This window comes from Convolutriloba macropyga, unplaced genomic scaffold, assembly GCF_964194025.1.
Source record: "Convolutriloba macropyga unplaced genomic scaffold, txConMacr16.3 SCAFFOLD_4077, whole genome shotgun sequence".
Classification (NCBI taxonomy): Eukaryota; Metazoa; Xenacoelomorpha; order Acoela; family Convolutidae; genus Convolutriloba; species Convolutriloba macropyga.
In genome coordinates, this window is record NW_027452138.1 from 1 (window position 1) to 23561 (window position 23561).

Below are 23561 nucleotides of genomic sequence, written 5' to 3' on the forward strand. Positions count from 1 at the left end.
GGGTAGGTAGTCGTACGTGGTGCTAGGGTTGTAATCAACCCATCACTCGTACGGCGCGGGGTTTTTTCCTTCCACGTGGCCCGTATTATAACAATAAATGATGAAAAATAAATAAGGATACTAGGTACTGTGCTACAGCAGCACTCTTGATTGACCTTGATCACGGCTGGTTGCACTCCGCCTTGTCCCCCCGTACGTACGGTAGGCTCCGGAGTGCTCCGGAGGGGGGGGGGGGGGGGGGGGCAATTTTCTCACACGGGGCACTTTCAACTCATCCCCAGTAGTTTACACAGTACATATGTCCCCCGGCCACGGTTGACATTGACATGTAGCCTGCGGTCGGTACTTGGCAGGCATATAACCAAACATGCACCTAGAGAGGCCTCAGACCCAAGAATACGAAGTTTCCGACCGTAGTAGACGGTACCGAAAACCCTGATTTATGCACTAGATTTGTCCCGGGGTTTGGCAGGGGAGGGGTAGGGGATTCAGCAGGGCCTTGGGCTTCTGCAATTGTCATGGGTTATGCCTTATATTATATGGCACGGCTTGTTCCGCCGTGTATTACCATTCATGACGTTCTGCCAACAGTTCCGTCCTAAGTATGCATCCATGAGTACACACTGCATCTGGAGCTGCCTTGTCCCAGTACTTAACACTGTACATTGGTCGGTGCTGTAATTGTTGGGGGGGCGCCCAAATCCGGGGGGAGGGGGGGGGCGACCTAAACCAGGTAGGTAACTTTCGCACACCCGCCTTATTTCTTTTTTTTTCACCCCCGGGAGAAGGTGTCACCCGCCTTATTACTACCGACCGTAAAAACTAGAATTTAGCTAGAGTTTACTGTTTAGACCCCCCTCGGCCCCGGCCTGCCGCCTGCCCAGCGGCCAGGGTCGGTACGTACTGGTCCTTTCCGGCGGGGTATTCCGCGTATTTGACAGTGACCTAGCTATCTGTGTTTATTATTACTACTATGGTAGAGCTAAAATTTACGGGCGCGAGCATCCAGCTCCAGAATCCAGATATAGAGTATCTTGCTTGAAATCTGGAGCTCTGAAATACTGAATACACTATACAGCTAGTCCCTCCTCCTCCCTACCCGTACTGACTACTGATGACCTATACTAGTCAGGACTCAGGATACCTGGCTGGTAGCGATACCTATCTCTTGCCTACGGCATCGTAGGGTAGGTTGGTACGTGCCCACCAGTCAGGTCTACCTACCTACCTATAGATAGCCTGTAACCAACCTATCAACCTACCTATAGGTAGCCTAAAGAGAGAGCTGCGGGGATACTAGTACAAGGCATATGTTGCTTGACAGGAGCTGCTCGTTCAACTTCCACACTCTGGGCGAATGGTTTAGGGTCATGTTATCCAGTTGTCCGCCCGCTCCTCTGCCGGAAGAGGTCGAAACGTGGACACAAACGAACGGACATCCATCGAGCTGCAGGTAGCTGGCAAGCTAGCCCGGGCCGAGTTCAGCACCGGCGCGCGGCTTAAAGGTCAAGAACCGGTCGTGCTCGTACAATAAAGGGTACACGAAATAGGTCTTCTGTCACCTCAGTGCACGCAACACCAACGACTAGATCGAGGAACGCAGTGACAGGTCTTGCGCGCACAGGACACTGCCTTAGTAGGTCGAAGGACCTCCAGTCCACAGCGGACAGTGGCAGTGGATACTTCATTGCCGAAAACGAACCGGCACACCATACCCTGAAGTCTGCAGAGGCACGCGCCTGTCGTGGGCGCGTTAAGACAAGTGAGACAATATGCCTGCCAGCTGGCTTTGCTGCTTCAAGTGCCAAGGCGGTGATCAGCGGCAGGGACCTGCGTCCTCAGCGAGCCAGGTTCATGCGAAAGGTATTTCTTGTGCCTGTAGAAGATACCCACCCCCTCCCTCCCTCCCTGTTCTGACGTAACCCCCCCCCCCCCCCCCCCCCCCGGCCAACACACACACATGTCCTGCCTGCTTGCATGCCCTACTACCTATGTTCTCTCCGGATTGAGAGAACGGCCTGGGGTAGGGAGGTGGGGCGGGGAGAGGTACACAGCCAGGCGGACCATGCCTTCCATCCGATGCGGTTGCAGGCTACATCCCTGTATTTGAATCCATCTGTGCATGCATGGACCATGCCAGCCTTTGTATGTGCCTCCCTGCAAAGCATAACTACTTGCATGCCCGCATGCCTGCCGGGTTCTTGCCTGCCGCACACCTGCTGAGCTTAAAAAAAATCTGCACTGTTTGACTCAGCTGCCACTGCCTCGTTTTGCAGAGCACACTAAGGATCAACGACTCAAGGACGACTTTGAACCCCCGAAGAACTCCGAAGGGCCAGGTCTGCCCCTGATTTCGTTTCTGTTGGCCAACCTTCCCACCTCGGTCCAACTGCTTTTTAACACCTCCCCTTCTTGCCTCTCACCAGGCTGGGACCGGGCGTTGTCAACATGCAGCACTGTGTACCATGAAACCGAAGCCGCTCCTGACGGCGGATCACACTTTGGTATGTCCCTTACCCGATGCTCATATTCTCTTTGTCGGACTGTGCACGGATTCCTCATGCTTGCGGCTGCCATGGCAAACGCACGTGACAGTGGGCCCGTCCCTCTGCACCCCTCCGAACCGAGCCAGCCAACGCGTGCGTATCCTGTAGTGCCGCTGCCGTAGTGTCCTTCATCCTTATGCGTGGCTCTTGTTCTTTGGGCTTTGTCATCCCGACGGTGCCCTCTTGCTTTGCATCCTGCAAGCCATGTTGCATAACCGGAGGCTGCGTGTTTGCCATCTGCAGATGAATTCTTCGACGCAGCCGAGGAATTTGCCCACGAGGAATCCGCATGTGAGTCACAGAGAAGGGGTTTGCCCCTGGCGCCCAGCCCTGCTCCTGCCCTGTCCGATGGCCAGTTTCTGCAACTTGCTTTCCCGACGCATCTGTTAGCCCGGCAAGAGTGTGTCTCTCACGACGCGGTGGGGGTTTGTTTGTGCCGCAGCCGGCATAGAACTGCAGGAGCGCCCCGCCCACCAAGGTGCCGCACCATTCTCCAGCCCGTCGGCATCTTTCACCCATCATGGCGAGGACCACCCTCCGCTTACACCAGACCGCTGGAGGACTTTCAGGAACTCTCACACACAGGTATGACTGCTTGACAGCCCACACAATTCCATTCACTGCATGCTGCCCACACTCAAGGACAGAAGGACAGCCCCCCCCCCCCCCCCCCCCCTTTCTCCAATCAATTTACCTCTCGCTCAACCCGAACCAGACAGGGTACCGTCCACTGAAGGCCTGGGGAACACCATCTGGTACGTTGCTCGCAATGGCATTCATTGACACAAGCGCCTGTGTCTGTGCGCAGGGGCTCCTCAAGCGAGGGTCAGACAGGGTACAAGCGCAGCTGCTGATGGCTTGTGCCCCTCCACTGTTAGGTTTTGTGTTTGCGTATGGCAGAGTGCAGCTAGAAGGGTCACAGAAGTGTCTATATTGCTTGACCTGACCTATCGGCTGAGCTGTGGGTATCTCTTCAGGCGTCTACTGCACCAGAAGACTACATCCCGAAAGTGGTGCATCATAAGAGCCCATTCCTTTGTCTTCCTGTAGAGGTAGAGCAGGAGGATGTGATCTATGTCAAAACGCTCCAGCCTCCTGCAGGATCATCCGGCATTCAGGTTGGCACCTCACCTCCGCCCTGGCATTATGGAACAGTTGGCCGGGCATGTATACATTCCAGCAGACGAACACTCCAATTGATCAGCACGTAGGCAGGCAGGCAGGCAGGCAGGCAGATGGAGCGATGGCTGAAGACAGAGAGTATGGGAGAGCCAAATCAAACATGGGGAGGCGGTGATTGGACACTCATTCAGGTAGATGATGGCAGCACAGAGAGATCGCAAGGGAGGTCAGCATTGAGGAGGCTGCTGACGCTTGCCATCAACTGTGCGGCAGGTGCGAGACACAGCAACCCTTGGGCTGCCTGACGAAAACTGGGTCGGTGTCAATGTATGGGAGCCTGCCGATGGCACACACTTCTCTGTGCGTGGGCAGCAGTACATGGTGAGACTTGCCACCTGCTTTGGAGGCACGAAGCCCACGGTATCCCACGCTGTTGGCATCCCTTCAGAGTGTTGGATGTGCTCTTAGCCAAAGCCTCTCCCTCATGCTGACTTCCCTTTGGCACTCATGTAGAGCAACAAAGTGAAGACAAAGAGCCTCCCTGAAGTGTACCGTGTTGTCAACATGGACATTTACAATGTTGATCTCAAGACACACCACATTGCACAAAAGGTCACTGTCCCTAAGCCTTCAAAGGCAGTCATTGAGAATGCGGAACGTCTCGGATTCCCGGCGCAGCTCATTCTCAATTTCATGGTTCCGCACTACCCGGTGAAGCCCCCCCCCCCCCCCCCCCCCAAGGTCCTCCCTCTCTCCTGCATCCAATTTTCCTCACCCGCGCCCCGTTTCCTTGCTCTCCCCTGTCCGCATAGCTTCACAACGCGAATGCAGCGTTGACTCTTTCATATGCTTAAGAGTCTTGCTTTGTTCTCCATTTCTCGCAGGCGAAGCTCTTCGGGGAGCACGACGGGGAGGGTTTTTGTCTAATTTACTATCTGGAGCTGCCTGAGACATGGGACCCCGTCAAACACAGCAATCCACAGGCATTTCCCCTAATGCAACGCTTCTTCGCAGACCACGGGGTAGAGTGTGACGGGTACGTTCACACCGTCGCATTTCAGCATCCACCGCCTGTTCACACGTCAACAGTGATCGGCACGTCAGAGCCACGCTTGGATGTTGAGCCCTGGCGTAGTAGCCCGTAGTAGCCGTGGCACAGTCTGCATTCGGCTGGCACGGCATTTACATGCCCGTGCCTTCTACTGAACCACTCTGGCTATGCAAATAACAGAACGCCAACACGTGACCGCTTGAAGCTTATTCCACGGCTAGTAAATCTTGAGCAGTTGCAAGCACAAGGGGTGTTCTCCGGAACGGTGCGGCAAATGGCTGTTGTTTCTTCCTTGTCCTCCCTCCCTCCCTCGCTCCCTCCCTCCATCGCCTCTCCTTGGTCAACCCGTCAACTGTTGCTTCCAATCCTCCCTGCCACCGGTATGCCCTGGCTGCTGAGGAATGGGAGATGTGTCGCGTGTGTGGACCATAGGAGTATCGGCTCGTCAACAGCTACAGGGACAAGCCGCTGCTGACACGGCCCCAGCAGCTCTTCTTCCGGGGTGAAAACTATTTGGAGATCGACTTGGACGTGCACCTCTATGCATACGTCGCTCGGAGGGTGACCTCATATGCTGTCCCCATCTGCATGCAATGCTGCTCCACTAGTCATTCTGTTGTGTTCACTCGCCTCAGCACCCTAACCCGCCTTCTGTGTGCTTCTGCAGGCACTGGCCTCATTCTTTAGTCGTCTGGAGAGCATAGTGTATGAGCTGGGTTTTGTAGTGCAGGTACGAACCCTTTTCCTGTGTCGGCCCGATTCATTCACACTGAGTTTTTGTGCATAGGGTGCACAGATGTGGAGTTGTCAACTTCGTTAAATGCACGGACGGACAGACAGAGGGTCGGGGCGGATCGATAGACTGACACAGGCAGACAGACAGCTGGGTAGATGGTTTGATACACAAGATCCACAACTTGTACCACTGCATTCTGGATTTTGGGGACATCACAACCGCGATTTGAGGTCAGGCAAAGACACTGCATGCCCAGTTTGAAATGTATGGAACCCCGTTTATCTCACACCAATATCTCCCCAACGTGATTTGAGTGAAATTTTGCATGCCACAACATTCTCCCCTGTTTCCCCATCGCCACCGAGGCGCCTCGGGCACCACAGTGCCCAAGCCCAGCCGTTTGATTTCAATGGCATGTCTGTTGTGGCACGCAGGGGAACAGCACTGAAGAGCTCCCTGAACAGATGCTAGCATGCATACGCAACTACCGGCTGGACTTCACCATCGAGCGACAACTACCTGCCAAGAGCGAGGAGCCTGACGGCATAATGTGAGGGAGCCTACACTGAGCAACACCGCAGCCAATTCAGCCGCGCCGCGCGTGCGTGGGATAGCGCACCGGCAGCGATCGCAAGACTGTAGTCGGAGTGATTGGTTGTGTGATTGATTTTCTCTCATCCGTGTGTGATGACGAATAAGCCAGCCATTAAGGATGGGCACCAAATTGTCCAAGGAATTCATGGAAGATTGGATACATACATCCATTTGCTGGCGATTGGCAGAGCGAACGCATCGGAAATTCGCACATGAGTGGATCACCAGCCCAGATGCTGCGCTCCAGAAGAGATCTAAGAAATAATGATTGCGGAAACGATACTGACGTCACGGCATTGATAATACCTCTCATGTCTGATCCTTCATTGTCCTTTTCACTTGTAACTGTATGCTTGTGGGGATGGCGCCTGGTGAGCAACTCAGGATGCACACATGCCTTCATTCTGACGTCCCCGCCACGAGGCATACAGCCCGCACACTCACTCACGTTGGAAGGCGAGGTGTGTATTGATGGCCTGACTGTGTATGCAAGGTACTGATTGTTTCACCTCGATACTCTCTACCGTTCCGTGCACCTGTACATCGCGATCTGCCGCTCCTCCGACCATACATCCACTGCACAGGCGTGCCGGCTAGACAGGTTGGGGCTTGTACCCAGCACGGACGGCATCGGGACACGTCCCCGGTTGGTCTAGACAACTCTTACAACGTTGGTATGCAAAACGCTGCAGTCCTCACAGCTCTCGCCCCTCACACCCACCCCATGGGGCGATAGGCGGCCTTCACTTCCCTGTTCCTGTCTCCTTCCATAGCTTTACATGTACCAGGTACATTGTACCTGATAGATGTATGCCTACTCGTACCGTGGTGGCATTATTCACAGTGCACAGTGACTTGGATGCGCTCAATGCCACATCCCGAAGCATGCAGTTGAGATACCCCGCCAGTGTTGATCGGGTGAGGGTGTGCATGGCAAGAAACCAATCAGGCGTGTGACTATGGCATGGCTGGGGCTACGTAACCTCGTTCTTACATGTGAGAACGTCGCGCACGAGGTCAAGCCAGTGAAGGGAGGCCGGGGCGAGCGACATCTGGTATGATTGCCTCAAGGGAAAGCCCCACTGCCAATGCTCAACAGTGCCGGTGTCTGAGCAAGGTAGCTGCGGCGGGTGGTGGCCAGTTGACAGTACATGCTGCGGGAAAGGAGCACAGGCCAGACTAGATGGATTCTTACAACGTTTCCTTTGTTTCAAAAGACTGTGTCACCACCAGTGCATGGCTCCGGCCACACTGTCCTGAAGCAGTGGGGCCTGGCGGACTGAAGCGCGCCTGCTGCACCTCCCCCCTTTTCTCACCAAAAAAATGATATTTACACGCACTGGAGGTGGCAAGTCAACCTGACTCCAGAGATAGAATACGACACATCGACCCAACCGCATCATCAGGCGCTGAACACACCACCAAGGTTGTTGATGGAAAAGCAGAGTGCCCGTTGCTTCACATGTGCTTCGATAGTCCACCCGAGGTCTGCCCTGACCTTTGCTCTCTGAATTTGGCACGGCAGGACGGGTTGTGCTCTCAGTTCAATGGGCAGCGGTCAAATCAGGATGTAGAATACAATCTGTTTGTCCTTATTGGGCTCCGATGCCTCCATGTTTGCGTGAGTCTGTGGCATTCCTTCCGGTGCTTCCCTCCCTGACATCAGGGCTCTCTCACCACACCATACAAGGCAGCATTTGTAGCGGCATGACTACACATCTGGTGCTGCAACACAGACGGGTGGCATCATGTTCCCATCTCGGTCTAACTGGTTGGTGAGTGTCGCTACCCCTCCGTCGCTTCCTCTGTCCGAATGCATGGCTGTGACCTTCCCTCCTACCATTGCAGCAAAAGCCAAGACAGGTTGTGGTGGAGGGGAGCAGGCGTGTAATCCATAGACGTCAACTTCACCTTCTTGGTCAGTGGCACAGGCGTGGACAGCGATGGCATCGCCTTGGAAATGCTCATAGGATTCTGCAGCGCCACCCACACTGCTGCTGCTGCGAGGAAGAACTTTATGGGCTTTGGGTCGTCGATATCAAGCCTAGGAAAGAGCGGCTGCGGTTGGGCAGGGGCGAGGTTGTCATGCACCAACCGTCGCAAGCCAGGTGTGTGTGTGAGGGGGGGGGGGGGGGGGGGGGTTCTATGATCAGTCTGTAGCCGGCACACACAAGGCTGTGTGGTTGTCAGTGGCAGAGGCATGAGCGCAGATGTCTGTCTGCGCATCGAAGGAGTGCGGCACCGCACCTTGCCACGCAGGTTACATCCCAACTCGCAGCGAACTCTCATGCTAACCTTGCTCACATGAACTCGAAAATCCTTCCTAAGCCCAACTTTTCTGTCTGTGAGGATGACTGATCCAAATCTATCGTTGAGCTGTATGACAGACGGCCACAACAGTGCATGTGTGATCAGTGGTGCTGCAGTATCTCAGCAAACTGGTGCATTTCAGGGGATCTTATGGTGTGCTACTGGCCACATGAAACAGGACCTTGACAATTATGTCGAGAGCGCTCACAGGTGATCGCAAGAGGGAGTACCGAGGGCAGGAAGGGTTGAAAAGGGGGATAGGAGGAGCGCGAGAAGGGACGGGCGAGGGGGAGGTGGGAACAGGGGCAAACACGTGAAGTCTGGGCGGGCGCCCCAGGGGGGGGGGGGGGGTGCTTGGCCATAGAGCGACAGGGCACGGCCCACAAAGGCAGTGAGATGTGACTGTTGGAAGACAGACATGTGGGCAAAAGGTGGGTAGTTGAGCACGCACCTTGTACGCCAGGTCAACTCGAGGCTTAAAGCTTCTAGAATCTATATCCCAGTCCGCACCACCAATTGCCTATTTGGTGACACCAACAACAGGTGCAGGCAACCAGCTCAATGCACAGAGAAACCAAGGTGTGAAACAGACCAGGTGGCAGAAGATCAATTCCAGGGATGGAGGAGGTTGAGGGCCAGCGTATGCCTCACCGTAAACCTGTCGTTAACCTCCCATTTCTGCAGCAGAAGTGCCAGATCAGTGCGGCGGGCAGGCAAAACAGCACAAGCACAGACAAAAGTTCCACTGAACATGCAGTGTGTTATTGGAACAGTTCAAACCTTCTTTATCCTGACAAACTTCTTCATATTTCCGGTAACAATCCTGAGAAAGGGAAGGCCAAACCCAGGCTTCTTTGCTGCCAGCTGCTGTTCTGCCGCTGACACCTCCGTAGCGTCTCCACGGGAGGGCGGGGGATACATCCGGCTGGCAGGGACGGTTGGCGCCGGCATCTGAGGGGCGGAAGCCGTAGCAGCACTCATTGTTCCTAGACCGGAATCGTATCGCGCAGAGATGCGGAGCTAGATTGGCAGCTTGAATGTGACTACAGGAAGGTGTGCATGGGCACTCGAGCGACAGCGAAGCTCTGGAGGGAGGGACGGCCCTGCTGACCTTCTGCCTCCTGGTTTCCAAACCCCCATAGGCCATTTTTTTTTCACCCCCATAGGCCGATAGGCGCCATATCCCTAGATGTATGGAGCTATTATTTTAATAAATAAAGAGCTACAGTACTGAGTATGATTATTTCGGTTATCTTTGCACGTTATTATTATTATTATTATTATTTATTATTATTATCACAAACTCTGTTTGTTCTGAGTGCGTGAAATTGTGCGTGTGTCTGTGTGTCTGTCTGTGTGTGTGTGTGTGTGTGTGTGTGTGTGTCCGCGAAGTACCCGTAATCGCGCACGTACCCCATGGGGTAAATACTCGTACGAGTACTACAGTAGTACGCCAGCGCGCGGCATGCGAGGTCTGATCATATCCGTCGGTTAGGTAGGTATGGTACCTACTCTGACTACGATACACCGGTAAAAGGGTAGGCCCGGTAGGGTAGGTATAGTAGATAGACAGGCGTGCCCGTACCTACAAGCTGGTTCCGTGATCCCACAAGTTGCAGTTTTTGGGGCGGTATGACGCGAGTTTTTATTCATTTGGGGCGCTGTAAAGCCCAGTATGCAGGGTTTGGACAGCTTAATTCTGAAAATCGGTTATGGGTTGATCGGGTCTTTGTACAAAAAGTTATCTTTTGATCCGATATAATCAAAACAAGCAAACATTTAGTGCTTTTTAAAGAACAATTTGTGAATTCCGCACAATAATACCGAATTAAAACACAAACCGTGATCCGATCTGATCTGATCCGAGTACCGAGTACCGAGTACGAGCAACCCTAGCAATTTCCATACTGTTAAGGAGGTGTGCCTAGGGTATGGCAGGGATGTGAGTTTTCTCTCGTTGGTTTTGAGGGTTTTTGAGATCTACATAGCTCATATGTTGGTCCTTGAACAGCTTAACATTGTTCATGGCGGGTTTTTTGTATACATGTCCCCAGGGTATCATTAGGGTTGAATTAGGGTTTATAGGGTTTTCAAAATTGAAGGATATTAAAAAACCCGCCATTAAAAGTTTAGAGGGGGGGAAATCATGCATACTGGTGAAAACGGTTTGTCAAAACTGTTAAAATCAACGAGAGGAAATGCTAATCTGTGCAACTGGTTGGATCATGTAAACAGCTTGTACTATTAACCTGCTGTCAGTCCCTGCTACAGCCTGCGCGGCCCCGGCAGACCCTGCAGTAGGGTATGAGACCCTACTGGCGGTTGGCCGGCCCGCTGCCCCAGCTGCTGCTGACTGTTCGGCAGTTTAACAGTCCTGTGACTGTTCACTCCCTCTGTCTTTGAGCTCTCAGCGTTTGCACCCATCGGTCTTTTCGCTGCTCTTTGGCACTCTTTTGTCCTCATTTTCCGATCGTTTCCGGTCACTCCTCGGTCTCTTTCCTTTGTTCCTTGTCGTACCCGGGTCAGTTTGGTTCCTCCACCGGGAGGGGGTCGGGGGTCGGGGATCGGGGTCGGGGTCGCGATGCAGGGTACAGCAGGGACGAGTACTATATAGTACTAGTACGTATATACGCCCCGTCCTACTTCCAACGCCTCATGGATAGAGTCCTATCCGGGGTGGAAGAGGAGTGCGCCAACCGGCGGTCTACTCCCGGCCCGGCCCCCGCCGCCGGCTCTCCCGAGCCCGCCCTTCCCGGAAATTCTGCCCCCGTTGGCTCTTCCGAGCCCGACTCGGCCGGAAAATCTGGCTCCACTTTCCCGGTTCCGGCCTCTCAACCGCCCCTAACTAGGAAGGGATTTGTAAAGAACTTCCTAGATGATCTCCTCATCTATTCGGACATATGGGAGGAGCATCTACTCCACATCCGGATCGTTTTAGAGAGGCTACGGACTGCCGGCCTACGCTTAGTCGCCACTAAGTGTTTTTGGGGCCGACCCGAGGTTCTCTTCCTCGGCGTCATCCTAAGCGGTGGATCCACCCGGCCTAACCCGAAGCTAGTCACGGCGGTGAATGAGTTCCCCCGCCCCACCACCGTGAAGCAACTCCAAGGCTTCCTCGGTATGTGTAATTTCTTCCGGAATTACATCCGTGAGTTCGCCCACGTTGCCGTGCCCCTTTACGATTTGGTTAAGGGACCCGCCGCCACGGCTCGGAAGGGCTCCGCCCCTAAGAGCATAGCCCAACAATGGGATGACACCCATGAGGCTGCCTTCCTTCGGCTCAAACGGGCCCTAGCGGATGCCCCGACCCTCACGCAACCGGATTGGGAGGAGACATTCTATCTCCACACCGACTATAGTGGCACCGCCATCGGCGCCGTGCTCACTCAAGTCGATCCGGACGGCCATCACCGGCCCATCGGGTTCGCCTCCCGCGTTCTAAGCAAGGCGGAGAAAAATTATAGCGCCACCGAGGGCGAGTGCCTAGCGCTCATGTGGGGCGTAGAATTCTTCCGACACTATCTCCACGGCCATCACTTCCACATCTATACGGATGCGCAAGCGTTGCAATTCCTACTAGGTGGGCAAGCGGCTAAGAGTAGTAACCGGAAGCACCACCGGTGGCTAGCCGAGCTTCAATCATATGATTTCGATATTGAACATAAGCCGGGGACCGACAACATCGTGCCGGACGTGTTGTCCCGATGCCTCTCTACCCGCATCGCCCGGGGCCGCGGCGCTACTCCGCCGACTAGTGCCTCCCTCTCGGCTTCCCTAGCCTCTCTCGAGTTCACGCTACATAGCCGGGCAGCCACATGGCATGGAATTCACCCCTCCATTGGCTCCCCGAGTGAGGCGGGCGCCCTAGCCTCCGAGCTAGCGGCATCCTACCTCATCGCTATGGATCGGCAACCCAACCATCCGCTCCCGGAGGCAGCCGTACGCGCTATCGCGTTGGAAAGCGGTCGGCCGACCCGCCAACCGATCACGCTTGACGCCCGCGCCGCTTCCCTCTCGGCCATGCTAGCGGACGGCACTAGCGATCTACTCCTCGTGCTACCGGATGTGGCCGACGCCGCGTACCACACCACGGACAACGCGTGGGTCTCTCATTTGGCCCATTGCGACATCCTCCGGCTCATCGCCCCGTCCGACCCGGCGGGTGTCCCTTACATCGTGGTGGCCCGGGCCGCCTATCTCGGCTCCCGACCCGTGGATGTCTCCCGGCTTCCGACCGTCACCGACATCCCCGTCCGGCCCTTAGCGCCCGAGCGGCCGATCCACCTAATGGAGCTATGCGGCGGCATCGCCACATTCCTCGAGGCATGCCTCCGTAACGGCCTATCCATTAGCCGCTACACGTATGCGGATGCCTCTCCCATGGCTCGGCAAGCCGCCCACCGGCGCATCACCCGGCTCCAACGCCGCTACCCTCGGCTACTCCCCGCCGCCGCGGTTGAGGAGTGGACATCCGTCCCTCAAGACGTCCACCAAATCACCGCCCCGCAACTCGCTAGCCTCCCACCCGTGGATCTCCTAGCCGCCGGCCCGCCGTGTCAACCCTTCTCCCAAGCCGGGAACCGTAAGGGATTCCTCCGGAAGGACGCGTGGGTGTTCCCGGAAGTCATCCGGATAGCCCGGCAGATTTACGAGGCCCAATCGTACCTCTCTTACGTGATAGAGAATGTCAAAGGGGCCGTGGACAATGTCTATGTCCGCCACATGGTCGGCGACCCGGTCGTCGGTCATGCCGAGCTTCACGGCTCCGGCGCCCGCCGCGACACTTTATTTTGGTCTAACATCGGTGAACGGGCTGCCCTACAAGCCCACCTCGATGTCCCGACCGGCCACCGCCCGGCCGCCGATGCCCTCCGGCAACACGGATGGTCTCCGGATTGGCAACTCCATTCCGGCAGTCCGGTGTTTTTAAACAAGTTTGTTTCTTACCCCGGCTCGTACGCGCACCGCATGAAGCCCGACGGGATTACCCCCGGCCCGGCCATGCTATGGCACGCACCATCTAAGACATACCGTGAGGCTCCCGCTCGCATGCGTGAGCACTTCATGGGCCTCTCCGGTGATGATACGGCAGTCCCGACATTTACCGACCGGCAACGGTGTGAGCTCATCGGTGCTAGCATTGACCCTAATCTAGCCACCGCGCTCATCGCCGGAGGCATCGCCCACCGCCCCGCGGCCACCGCGTCATCCGTGAGTGTCTCCGCAGCCCTTTTATGTTGCGGAGGGTGTGCCTATGTCCGCCCCGGCCGGCCGTTGCGCGCCGCATGCCGCTTCGAGTGCGGGTGTTGCACCGCGACTCATGCCGCGCTCCATTCACGGCCTCCCGCCGTCCTAGCGGTCACCGCCGCCGACCCCGAGTTCACGGCTCTTCGGCCGCCGCCTACATGCCATCATTGCCTTAGTTCCGGCAGCCCGGCGAGCCTCGTTGCTTGCGCCGGTTGCCACCGGTGGAGTCATTTGCAATGCCTCACTCCGCCCCGGTCTACGGCACCGTCCGGTGATTTCTTTTGCCCGGCATGCGATCCGCTCGGCATTAGCGGGCTCACGGAGCTCTTCTACAAGGACACACCCCTTCGGTATACCGATGCCGACCCGTACGAGGACATCGCCCTCCTCGACGCTCTCGACGGTGACATGCCCGAGACGCCGACGGAGCAACGGCGCGTTGCCCGACGGATGGTCACCCACCGCCGGCACCCGCTCCTCCCGCATTGGTTGCAATACCGCCGCGGCGCTCACGCCCCGTGGGTCACGTGCCCGCCGATCGAGTACCGACTAGACCTAGTCCGGTGCTATCATGAGCACGCCGGCCATCCCGGTCATGCGTCGCTCCACCACTCTATGCGCCAGTCATTTTGGTGGCCCGACCTCCGGCGCGACATCCGCGACTACACCCGGTCATGCGACAATTGCCAACGCTCTACGTCCATAGCCGCGCCGCTCAAGGACCCGCAGCCCTTTGATCTCTACGGCCCCTTCCAACATGTCCTCATGGACTCGTGCGGCCCCTTCTTACTCCCCCCGGAGCGCCCGTCCGGTTCGGCGAAGGTGAAAACTGAAAAATCTGCAAAATCTGCCGTCCCGGCGTCTAAGGATTCGGCCCCGCCCGCCCCGCCTCCGGCTCGGAAGGCATGGATCCTCGTCATGGTGGATTACTTCACTAAGGTGGCTGAGTTTGCCATCCTATATGAGCATTCGGCTTCCGCCGTAGCCTCCGCGGCCTACGAGCATTGGATCTCCCGGTATCCCCGCCCGATCAAATGGACCACCGATTGCGGCACGGAGAACCTCGGTGCGTTCGCGGCCCTATGTCGGTCTCTCGGCATTCTCCACATCACCACCGCCGTGTTTAACCCGACGGCCAACGGCGGTGCCGAGCGTCTAGTCGGCACGATCAAGCACATGCTCCAACGCTTGGTCGGGACTCATCTCGAGTCATGGCCCCGCATGCTCCCGCTCGCGCGCGGCGCATACATGCGGCACGTCCATTCCGCCACCGGCGTCTCGCCGATGGAGATGGCGCTAGGCATTGGCGATCCCGCCATCCCCCCGCTTAGCCCGGCTCTCCTCGCCGCGCGTGTGTCCATCATCCCGGGGTTCCCCGATGCAATTTCTGCCGCCGATTTCTCGCCGGGCAGAATTTCTGACTTTGACACCGAGTCGGATGGAATTGTTTCCGCCGCCGTTGCGGATATTTTACAATTCATGCCCGATCTAGACACGGTCTACGCCGTTGACCCGCCCGATTCTACCGCCATCCTCCGGCATGTAGAGTCTTCGGCCGATCATCGCGCCTCCCTTCATGGCCGAGCGCGCCATAGCCTCATGCGAGCGCAAGCCGGTCACCGTCTTCGGCACCATCACTTGCTCCAACAACGGCATGTCCCGCCCGTCTACGAGGTTCGCCCCGGTGACTTCGTCCTCGTCACTACCCGCAATCCCCAAGGCTTGCGTCCCAAGATGCAAGGCCCTTTCAAAGTCCTACGCGTTACCTCGCAAGGCAACGTCTTCGTCCAATCGGCCCCTTCCCGTCCGGGCAAGCCGGCGCCGCAATGGAGCGTCCGTTCCGACCGGATCGTCCCCTACCGATTCGCCCATCACACCAACGTTCCTCACCCGAGTGTTGGTACGGCATCCGTTCTACCGCCGTCTCGTCTACCTCAGCCTACGACTTCAGATTTTTTCTCCGTGTTCTACCTTTCCGCTTCCGTCGCTCACCCAGCGTTTACAGCGACAGCGACAGCGTCTACAGTTGTGCCAGCGTCCGTGGAGTCCGCGACCTTCGTCATGCCGCTCCCCGTCTTCCCTACCGTCCTCATGCGGGCCGTCACTCTCTCGTGAGCCCCCCGCTACCTCCCGTCCGTCTCCGGGCCTTTTGATGTGTGCAACCAGGCTGTCCCTGTCCCTGACAGCTGTCAGTCCCTGCTACAGCCTGCGCGGCCCCGGCAGACCCTGCAGTAGGGTATGAGACCCTACTGACGGTTGGCCGGCCCGCTGCCCCAGCTGCTGCTGACTGTTCGGCAGTTTAACAGTCCTGTGACTGTTCACTCCCTCTGTTTTCGGGCCTCAGCGTTTTTCCTACGTCCCCACGACTACAGCACCAAAGTACTACAGCACCACAGCACCACAGGCCTGGACGACAGCGATGCAATGGAGCGTCAGCGTATTGGAATTTCATGTTCATTACACTTTTCTAGAAGCACACTTAGGTCTAGTTATTTACACCGGGACCCTCCCGAGTCTTACGGTGACCCGTTTTATCCTCCGCCACTTGACATAGACAGGAACAGCACTGTGCGGCCTGTGCGGCCGGGCACAGCGGCTTACAGCATTACTAGCTCTAGCGGCAGTCTCTACACTCCCTAGCAGCTCTAGCAGGCTTCCTAGATACTCCCCAGAGTGTATCAACCTGCAGTGTGTCACTCTATGTGGTTGCTAGTCTCCCTAGGTCTGAGCCTTCCCTTAGGGGGGGGGGGGGGGGGACTGTACAGGCTGTACAGGCCTCACCAGGCCTCACCTCGGCTCATACCCTAGTGATACCCTAGTGCCCTAGTGCGGACCTGTAAAGACCTTTTGATGTGTGCAACCAGGCTGTCCCTGTCCCTGACAATAGTACTCGTAGGTACCTACCTACCTACTTCATACCATGTTTTGTGTGTACTCGTACTGTAGCCTGTAGGAGTTTCTGGTACGAGGCTCGTACCTAAACCTAGGAGTGAGCATACATGCAGGCCTGCTCCTAGCTCTTGGCCATATAGTACTCGTACTTATACCTCTGAAGTCTGAAATTCCTGCTGAAACACATATCTGTACTCGTACGAGTAGTGTACAGTACATATATCTGCATGTGTCCGACTTTGCAGGGTCGGTTTCTACTTTCTGGACGAATCACCTGGTACGTCAGTGATCAGTTGGCAAATTGTTGGACAACGCTGGACGCAGGACCCGTTCAGGAATGTCTCTTTCAACTTGATCCATGATCCATCGTCTTGACTCTTGTGCATCCTCACTGCAAATGTCCGCGATATGGGTATCCGTCTGGACAAGCCACCCCGGCTGGTCACTCACGTCTCCCCACTAAGTCTCCACGTCCGGGTCTGGAATGGATAAGGATCGTCGGACCTCGCCTGTGGGCTGTGTCTCACCAAGCAATCGGCTCCGGTGTTGATTATGTTTCATAGACCCTAGCTTCTCGCACGCTCGCACATGCTCACGAAAATGACATCGTCATCCGTTCAAACTGGAGCACTTGTCAGATCACAGAAATCGTCGCGGCATCTGACCTCCCAGTGCCGCCCACCTCGTGCCCTCAGTGCCGAGACCGCCGTCCCAAGGTCTAAACCATGTCGCGCAACTCAACGTACCGTAACTCTTGTCCCCCATTCGGGCCCACATCATGTCGATGCGCAAAGCCCTGAGGGGAGCTCCGTCCTGAATCTTGGTAGAAGGTGGTTCATTGCTGGAGCTGCCATTGTTCCACTTCAGGGGCTGAAGATTGCAGGTGACTCGGAGCTTTTGTCCCGTGCTCACGACTGTCATCAACCCCCCCCCCCCCCCCCCCCCCCTCCTTCTTCCCAACTGATCTTCCGGGATTGTGAGTTCAGATGCCGAGGCTGCAGCAGCTCTTGACAGCTTCCAGACCTACAAAGATGAAATCAACAAATTCTCGCTGAGCCTCCCTTCTACTTTTGAGAAGAAGGACAAGGCCGGAGCCACTGCCCTGTTTCTAGACCCTGAGCGAAAGTCTACCCAAGTTGGTGTTACAGTGAACCCTGTCAGAATTGCCTCTTTGTCGGCCTTTGGATCTCTGGAGGATGTCGGCGATAAGCTTTTAAACGCTGAGAGGGCAAAGGTGGGACCTGGGCGGTTTGCTCGCCGTGCTGTGATGATGTGAAGCAGGCTCCCGAGTTACTCTCTCCAACCGACCATCTGACCTCCCCACCCCAATCCTTTCCTTCAAACTCATCAGGAGAGCACGTTGGAGTGCAACCTCATATATCAGCTGACCCGCGGGGGTGACGGCGGCGTTGTCTACTACGAGTACGGTTATGAGCTGAACAGCACGCGAGGGAGGAAAAAATGTGCAAACTGCTGTCACCATTGTTGGCAGCGTGCTGTACATTGTGAATGCCGCGGTCAAGTGTGACAAGGAGACTTGCAGTGGATTCGAGGACGCCATTGCAACCCTCCAGCAGGTCATCAGGTCATTCGGAGTACTTTAGCCACATTCGCCCGTTCATTGGGACTCTTAAGCAGGTCTAAGCAGTCTACCATTATTGACCAGTGAGCTATCGCTGCATGGCCGACTCATAGGGCTCTAAGCCTGGGGCCGGTCCGGAATTATCTGGGTGTCAAACATGGGGCATTCTATCAGGTCTGCAAGTCTGAAACCCGGAAGTTGAGCGTGTTCACTCCTAAACCGCCCTTGAAGGGCTCAGACGAAATGTAGTTCTGAGCAAACAGAGTGGCGGAATCCGCGACAATGCGGACTTCTTCAGGGTCCATGTAGTCGGCATCATTCTGAGGAATGTATGCGAGGGTGCTGTTTGAGGTTGCCAGCCCTCTCCAGGTGTCCATGTAGTCCTCAAAGTCTAATTGCTCCGTCCATCGCAGCAGCTCATCCTCGTCATCCTCCCCTGCATCCTGCCCGCCCTGAGGGAGGTCGAACCCAACCTCCTTCTCCGTGCCGGGCTCCAGCCCTTCCTTGCCAAGTTTGTACAGCTTGGCCATCCACTCACGCTTCTTCTGCTTCCGCCGGCGAATTGCTTCCTCTTTCCGTTGCTGAGGGATGTGTGAGAAGGATACGCGAGCATTGGCAGTCGTCCACGTGATTTCATCTGCGTCCACTAGCGCCCTGCAGTCGATGGTGAGTAATCAGCAGCGGCTTGAAAGCAGTAATACCAGTCCAGTCATGGGCAGTCCAGCTCACAGGCCAACGTTCAAGGCGGAAACGACAATCGTTTATGGGGAGAGGCAGCAAGGGAAGGAATGGGAGAGGGGGAGAATTAAGAGATGGTGTCTGGAGCTGCCAGCTGATGTCTGCTGGGAAAAGCACAGAGTGTGACCTAACGAAGGTAACTGATGCATCGATGGGACACGGCCCCAGCCAGCCCTCACCTTTCTGCCACAGGGCGCCATCCGTTGTTTTCCCTCCTCTTGTACCACCCCCTCTCGTCTCGTAGACCTATGGTGCCGTCGGGCTTAATGTACTCTCTCAGTTCAGCGTCCTGTCACGCAAACCAACGATCAGGCACTCAGTTCACCCGGCCTATCAGTCTTTGCTGGGCGATGGGCACACTATCCTGGGAAAACTCGGGGACTGAAGAGTCCTTAGGAGTATATGCGGTGTCTTTCTGCTGGGCAGAGAACTGCGCGGCAGGTAGGGAAACCCAGGATTACCAACACAGTCGCAGGGCAGACCCCGCAGAAACGCACACGTTATTGGATGCTGCCAGACATCATACTCACCAACTTGAAGTCATCGTAGAATTCACCCGCCTGTGAGCGGTAATTGTGAGTTTTGATCTCGTCGTGTGTCTTCAGTGTTTCCCGTACATAGTCCCTCGGGCAAAAAGAGTTGATGTCTGTGACAGAGACATGTGTATATATCTTGTAGAAAACCAGCGGAGGGAAAGTGGTGCCCCCCAACCGAAATCTCACATGCATGCCGGCGGCTGAGTCACATAGCTGAGCTTCCCGGAAGTTGATGCACCGCAGTAGCTCGGCAGGGCTGCCCTTTTCCCTGGAGAGGAGGAATGTAAGCAGACACAATCAAGATGTTTGCATCCTACGGAGCTGTGATCAAGCACCTGCACCACCAGCGATCTCTGCATGCCTCGACTGCCATCTCACCGGAACTTGATGAGATCTCTGTAGTACTTAAAAATCCGCCTCTGAGAGAAAGACCGCCATGCGGTTTGTATAATTGGCACCGCCCAGGCAGGCTTCTGAAGTCTCTTGGATTTGGCCAGCCATGCCCTTGCAATTGTCTCCACGGATTTTACCTGCAACATGACACACCATGAGTACAGTATTGTGAAAACGTCGGGTGTGCGCATGAAGGATGAAGGACGGGACGCTACTGGCCTTGCTTAGAAGTCTCGAATGCCCAAGTGTGTGTGTGTGTGTGTGTGTGTGTATGGGGTGGGGGGGAGGTGATAGGGAGGGTGCTTCTGACATAGTCCATGGCGGATAGGCATTGACATGATCGGAAAGGAGGTGGGAGGGGCACATAATGAAGGCCGCTGAAACCCGTCCCTGCGACTATGATGTCTGATCCTGGGTCTTTACTCCTCCCTATCAGTTGGCTGTACATCCACCGGGCTGTATACCCCACGCCTACACTGCAGAGGGGAGGTGGCACGCAAGAGGACATGCTGAGGTGAGGCTGTGGGCTGCGAGGCGGCGGGGCTTGCCTGACGCCGTATTTCCCGTCGAACAGAGTGTCCTCGATAGATTTTCTGTATGGTCGTCGCGGCGAAATCTTTGAAAAAGAAGTCTGGGTCTACTAAAGAAGAAATGTCTGCCGCGTCAGACATGTCGGAGGTATATGTGCGAGCCAAAAAGGCCGGCCAAACTCCAACCGGGAGCCTCAGAGCTGTCCGCCAGGGAATGCCAACTGCCGCAACAAGAAGGGTGTGAGAATGCGTGTGTATCAAATCACAACGCGAATAACGGTCCACTGCACAGGTATCGCCCTAGAGTTTACTGACCCCGGCCATTCAGGGCTCAAAGATTGCCCCTCAGTAGAAGTTGTGGGGGTCCTGTGACGCTCAGAGCCACCAATGCACCGCCCGCACGGCGGGCACGCCCACGCCTGGTCGGCCCGGACGAGCTGGGCACATGTGTGAATTGTGATCTCAGCCCGCAGGCAGTATCCTCTATACATACCTAGAGGGTACCTTACCTAGCTAGGCACTCGCAAGTCGCAACCCGTAGGCCGGTAGGTACCGTATAGGCCATAGGGTTCTAAAAATTCCCATGCCGTACTCGTACTAGCTAGTCCTCGTAATCCAAGGTGTTCCTCCTGCATATACACTCATACTACAAAAGTTTTGTCAACAGAATGTGGGAGCAGATGAGTACCAAGCCCCCCATTGTTCCATTGTTTTTGGCCATTGTCAGCTTGTTTACATATAATGGAACTCTTGGCTTCCGTTTTTGGGTGCATCAGACCAAGTTAAGGGGGGGCAAGCCAGTGTTGAAATCATGTGTGCAGATTTGCTAGAGCGTTGGTTTTTCCCTACCTATTGATTGCAGGAGCAATTTTAATGCATGCGCTTGATACTAGGCATATGAGGGTATCACGATGAAATTTCCGGCATGCTTGTACATGTAAGTGTCTTCATTCAGCCCCATCCCTCCTTGGCAGGAGAATGTCTCCCATGGCTGCAAGCCATGCCTGAAAAGTTATGCCCCATGGCTCCAAGCATCATGGGCAGCGATCTGTTTTACATTTTTGCATGAGGGCCATACATGACAATGACAAGGGGTGCGAATGGTATCTTGACACGCACATTGTGTGTCAATGATGTGGACTTGGGGGCAACTTGGTCTAGCTACAAGGGGAGCATGGTGCACAGGGAGGCACAACACATGGCCATGCCCCTGGCTTCCTGTGTTGGAAATTAGGGGGCAGGTATGGCCCACAACTCTGGGGTGACCAGGCCATTGAGGGGGGCCTTCCCATTCACATGTCAGTGCATGAGGTCACATTTGCCTGAATCTGGGTGCATTCCATGGCTAAATAGGGGTAGCTGATCTTTGGAGGCCATTTCTGAGCCTGAATGGACACTTTTTTTTGGACAATTTTTGACCCGAATTGGAAATGTTCTGTTAATGTACTGTGTCGTCATCTATTTCATTGAAGTTGAAAATTGAGCATCTAGATCTCATCGTCCGCTTTCTGGTGAGCAAAAAATCTCCTCAATCCGATATCATATGAAAAAGTTATGGCCAAAACAGTGAACATGAGTCTACGGACAGTTAGCCTTGTCCACAGACAGCTGTCAGCAATGCCTTACATTTGGTCCCACGCCCTCCCTACACGCCCATCCCAGGTAATTCCTAGCTTAACTTGTGCCAATTCACATTTATGCAACCCTCATAGGCATCCTTGGGTGGTTGAAGCCCCATCTTCTGTGCCCATCATGGTTGCAACCCACCACGGTTGATTTCCAGGGCTAGCTGTCAGCCCCACGACATGCAAATGGAACTGCACAGATCACCCCATGGCAGCAATGGAGACCCAAAATGGTCATAAACAACAAGGATATCATTAACACTTTCCATCCATCATGCTACCTATGACGCATATGTTGGATGTGGGTGTTGCCATAGACTACGGCACGTGCGTGTACCTAACGTGACAAAACTTTTGTAGTATGAGTGTATGAGCAAGCTGCAAGCCCCTAGCTAGCGGTATGAGAGGGTAGATGCTTATTAGTAGGGAGGGTGTCGTGTATAGGGTATCCTTAGGTACCTACAACTTACAAGTACGAGTACTTCTTCTACGAGTACCAGGAGGGTAAGTCGAAGTAAGTAAGGAACAGTATTAGTACGAGTACCGTTAATACGTTAATACGGCCCACGATCAATATCTATATGGAACATGGGGGGATACGTACGACAACATTGCACGCTGGTCAATCTGCAAGGAAAAAAAAACTGCGCTCAAGGCTCCCGCCCCGCTCGCTGTCACTTGTCAGGTGTGGCAGCGATCTGAGTGTGATATCCTCAGTTCGCAATTGTCGAGGTCAGGTACCTAGGTACCTACTGGTCTGGCACCTAAAAAGCATATATATATATCTGCTGTACTATATCCAGAGTGCCCGACAACTGCCCCCCCCCCCCCCCCCCCCCAACACACACACACACACACACACACACACACACAAACCCTCACACAGGACAAGCGCAAGCATCCAGGGCAAACATCCCGGGCAAACAGAGCTAAGTTCCCGCCTTGTTGTGTTCTCCGCACCTGCCTGCGATGAGCCACCGCACCTCCTTAATCTGTTAGGCTTAGCCGCAGCCCTCAAGTCCATGTTTTTCTTACTCTACATTCTGCATGGCTGTGCATGTCAGTCTGCAGCACGAACAGTAGTCTCCTCTCTCACAATCGCGCCACTGAAATCCATCGCAGTCATCCCGTGAAGGTGCCTGTGGCTGCACCTGACACCGCACTACAGCCTGGGTTCTTGCTGGCGGTGGAGCCTGCCGGATGCTTGACCGAGGCAATTTGTTGGGGTGCTTGAGCATTACAACTGATTTTCCACACAGGGGCGATGGGAAATTGGACACAGCCTCCCGAGGATCTAGGGCGCTTTGAAAAGACTCGTGCCCTGCACCCAGCTGATCCTCAGACAGCCTGGCTGCATGCACCGGTAGCAAGTAGCTACTGGCTAGGAACCGCTCAGAGCTCAAAGCTCCTTCACCCGCTTCCTGAACTCCAGATACATGGCGTGCTCATCGCCGTAGTTCTTCTCCGTGATGTCGTTGCAGTTGACTCCGGCCGCCTGTAGTGCGTGGGTAGTCATCCGTGAGTGCGCAGCTCAGGGGGGGGGGGGGGGGGGGGGGGGGATGCCAAGGTATCGAGGAGGTAGGATATCGAGACAAGTACCACTCAGCATAGGCAACAAAGAATGGCTGTGGCATCACACCTTGAGCTGCTCGCCCATCT

At 55.3% G+C, this 23561-nt stretch overlaps 3 protein-coding genes across 3 annotated transcripts; 1 reads left to right on the forward strand and 2 right to left on the reverse strand.

The window, feature by feature from the left end:
- Positions 1-1771: 1771 nt before the first annotated feature.
- LOC142357234 (uncharacterized) lies at positions 1772-6330 on the forward strand. The gene is made up of 14 exons (XM_075408892.1): positions 1772-1863; positions 2277-2339; positions 2427-2504; positions 2790-2837; positions 2989-3131; positions 3355-3381; positions 3524-3664; positions 3942-4049; positions 4182-4379; positions 4553-4704; positions 4900-4984; positions 5152-5280; positions 5387-5449; positions 5890-6330. The coding sequence occupies exons 1-14, from the start codon at positions 1773-1775 to the stop codon at positions 6007-6009; spliced, it is 1446 nt and encodes a 481-aa protein (XP_075265007.1). The 5' UTR covers position 1772; the 3' UTR covers positions 6010-6330.
- Positions 6331-7361: 1031 nt separating this feature from the next.
- Positions 7362-9376, reverse strand: LOC142357235 (uncharacterized). The gene is made up of 6 exons (XM_075408893.1): positions 9140-9376; positions 9011-9037; positions 8811-8879; positions 8297-8425; positions 7961-8107; positions 7362-7556 (listed from the first exon to the last, which is right to left on the reverse strand). Exons 1-6 carry the CDS (start codon positions 9338-9340, stop codon positions 7452-7454), a joined length of 678 nt encoding a protein of 225 aa, XP_075265008.1. The 5' UTR covers positions 9341-9376; the 3' UTR covers positions 7362-7451.
- An 8712-nt stretch (positions 9377-18088) lies between these two features.
- Positions 18089-23323, reverse strand: LOC142357236 (protein MFI-like; the record flags this gene model as incomplete). The annotated part of the gene is made up of 5 exons (XM_075408894.1): positions 18089-18734; positions 18998-19107; positions 19349-19622; positions 19733-19884; positions 22943-23323. Coding segments are annotated over 5 exons (1401 nt in total), but the record flags the coding sequence as incomplete, so codon positions are not given.
- Positions 23324-23561: the final 238 nt, after the last annotated feature.

What these genes read in the sequence shown, in the direction of transcription:
- LOC142357234 (XM_075408892.1), top strand. Translation starts at nt 1,773, where the DNA reads ATGCCTGCCAGCTGGCTTTGCTGCTTCAAGTGCCAAGGCGGTGATCAG. An exon ending in TGCGTGGGCAGCAGTACATG is followed by an intron (nt 4,050 to 4,181) that starts GTGAGACTTGCC and finishes GCACTCATGTAG; the next exon opens with AGCAACAAAGTGAAGACAAA. An exon ending in AAGGGGTGTTCTCCGGAACG is followed by an intron (nt 4,985 to 5,151) that starts GTGCGGCAAATG and finishes TGTGGACCATAG; the next exon opens with GAGTATCGGCTCGTCAACAG.
- LOC142357235 (XM_075408893.1), bottom strand. Translation starts at nt 9,340, where the DNA reads ATGAGTGCTGCTACGGCTTCCGCCCCTCAGATGCCGGCGCCAACCGTC. An exon ending in GATGTAACCTGCGTGGCAAG is followed by an intron (nt 8,108 to 8,296) that starts GTGCGGTGCCGC and finishes GCCCAACCGCAG; the next exon opens with CCGCTCTTTCCTAGGCTTGA. An exon ending in CTGTGCCACTGACCAAGAAG is followed by an intron (nt 7,557 to 7,960) that starts GTGAAGTTGACG and finishes TGCCAAATTCAG; the next exon opens with AGAGCAAAGGTCAGGGCAGA.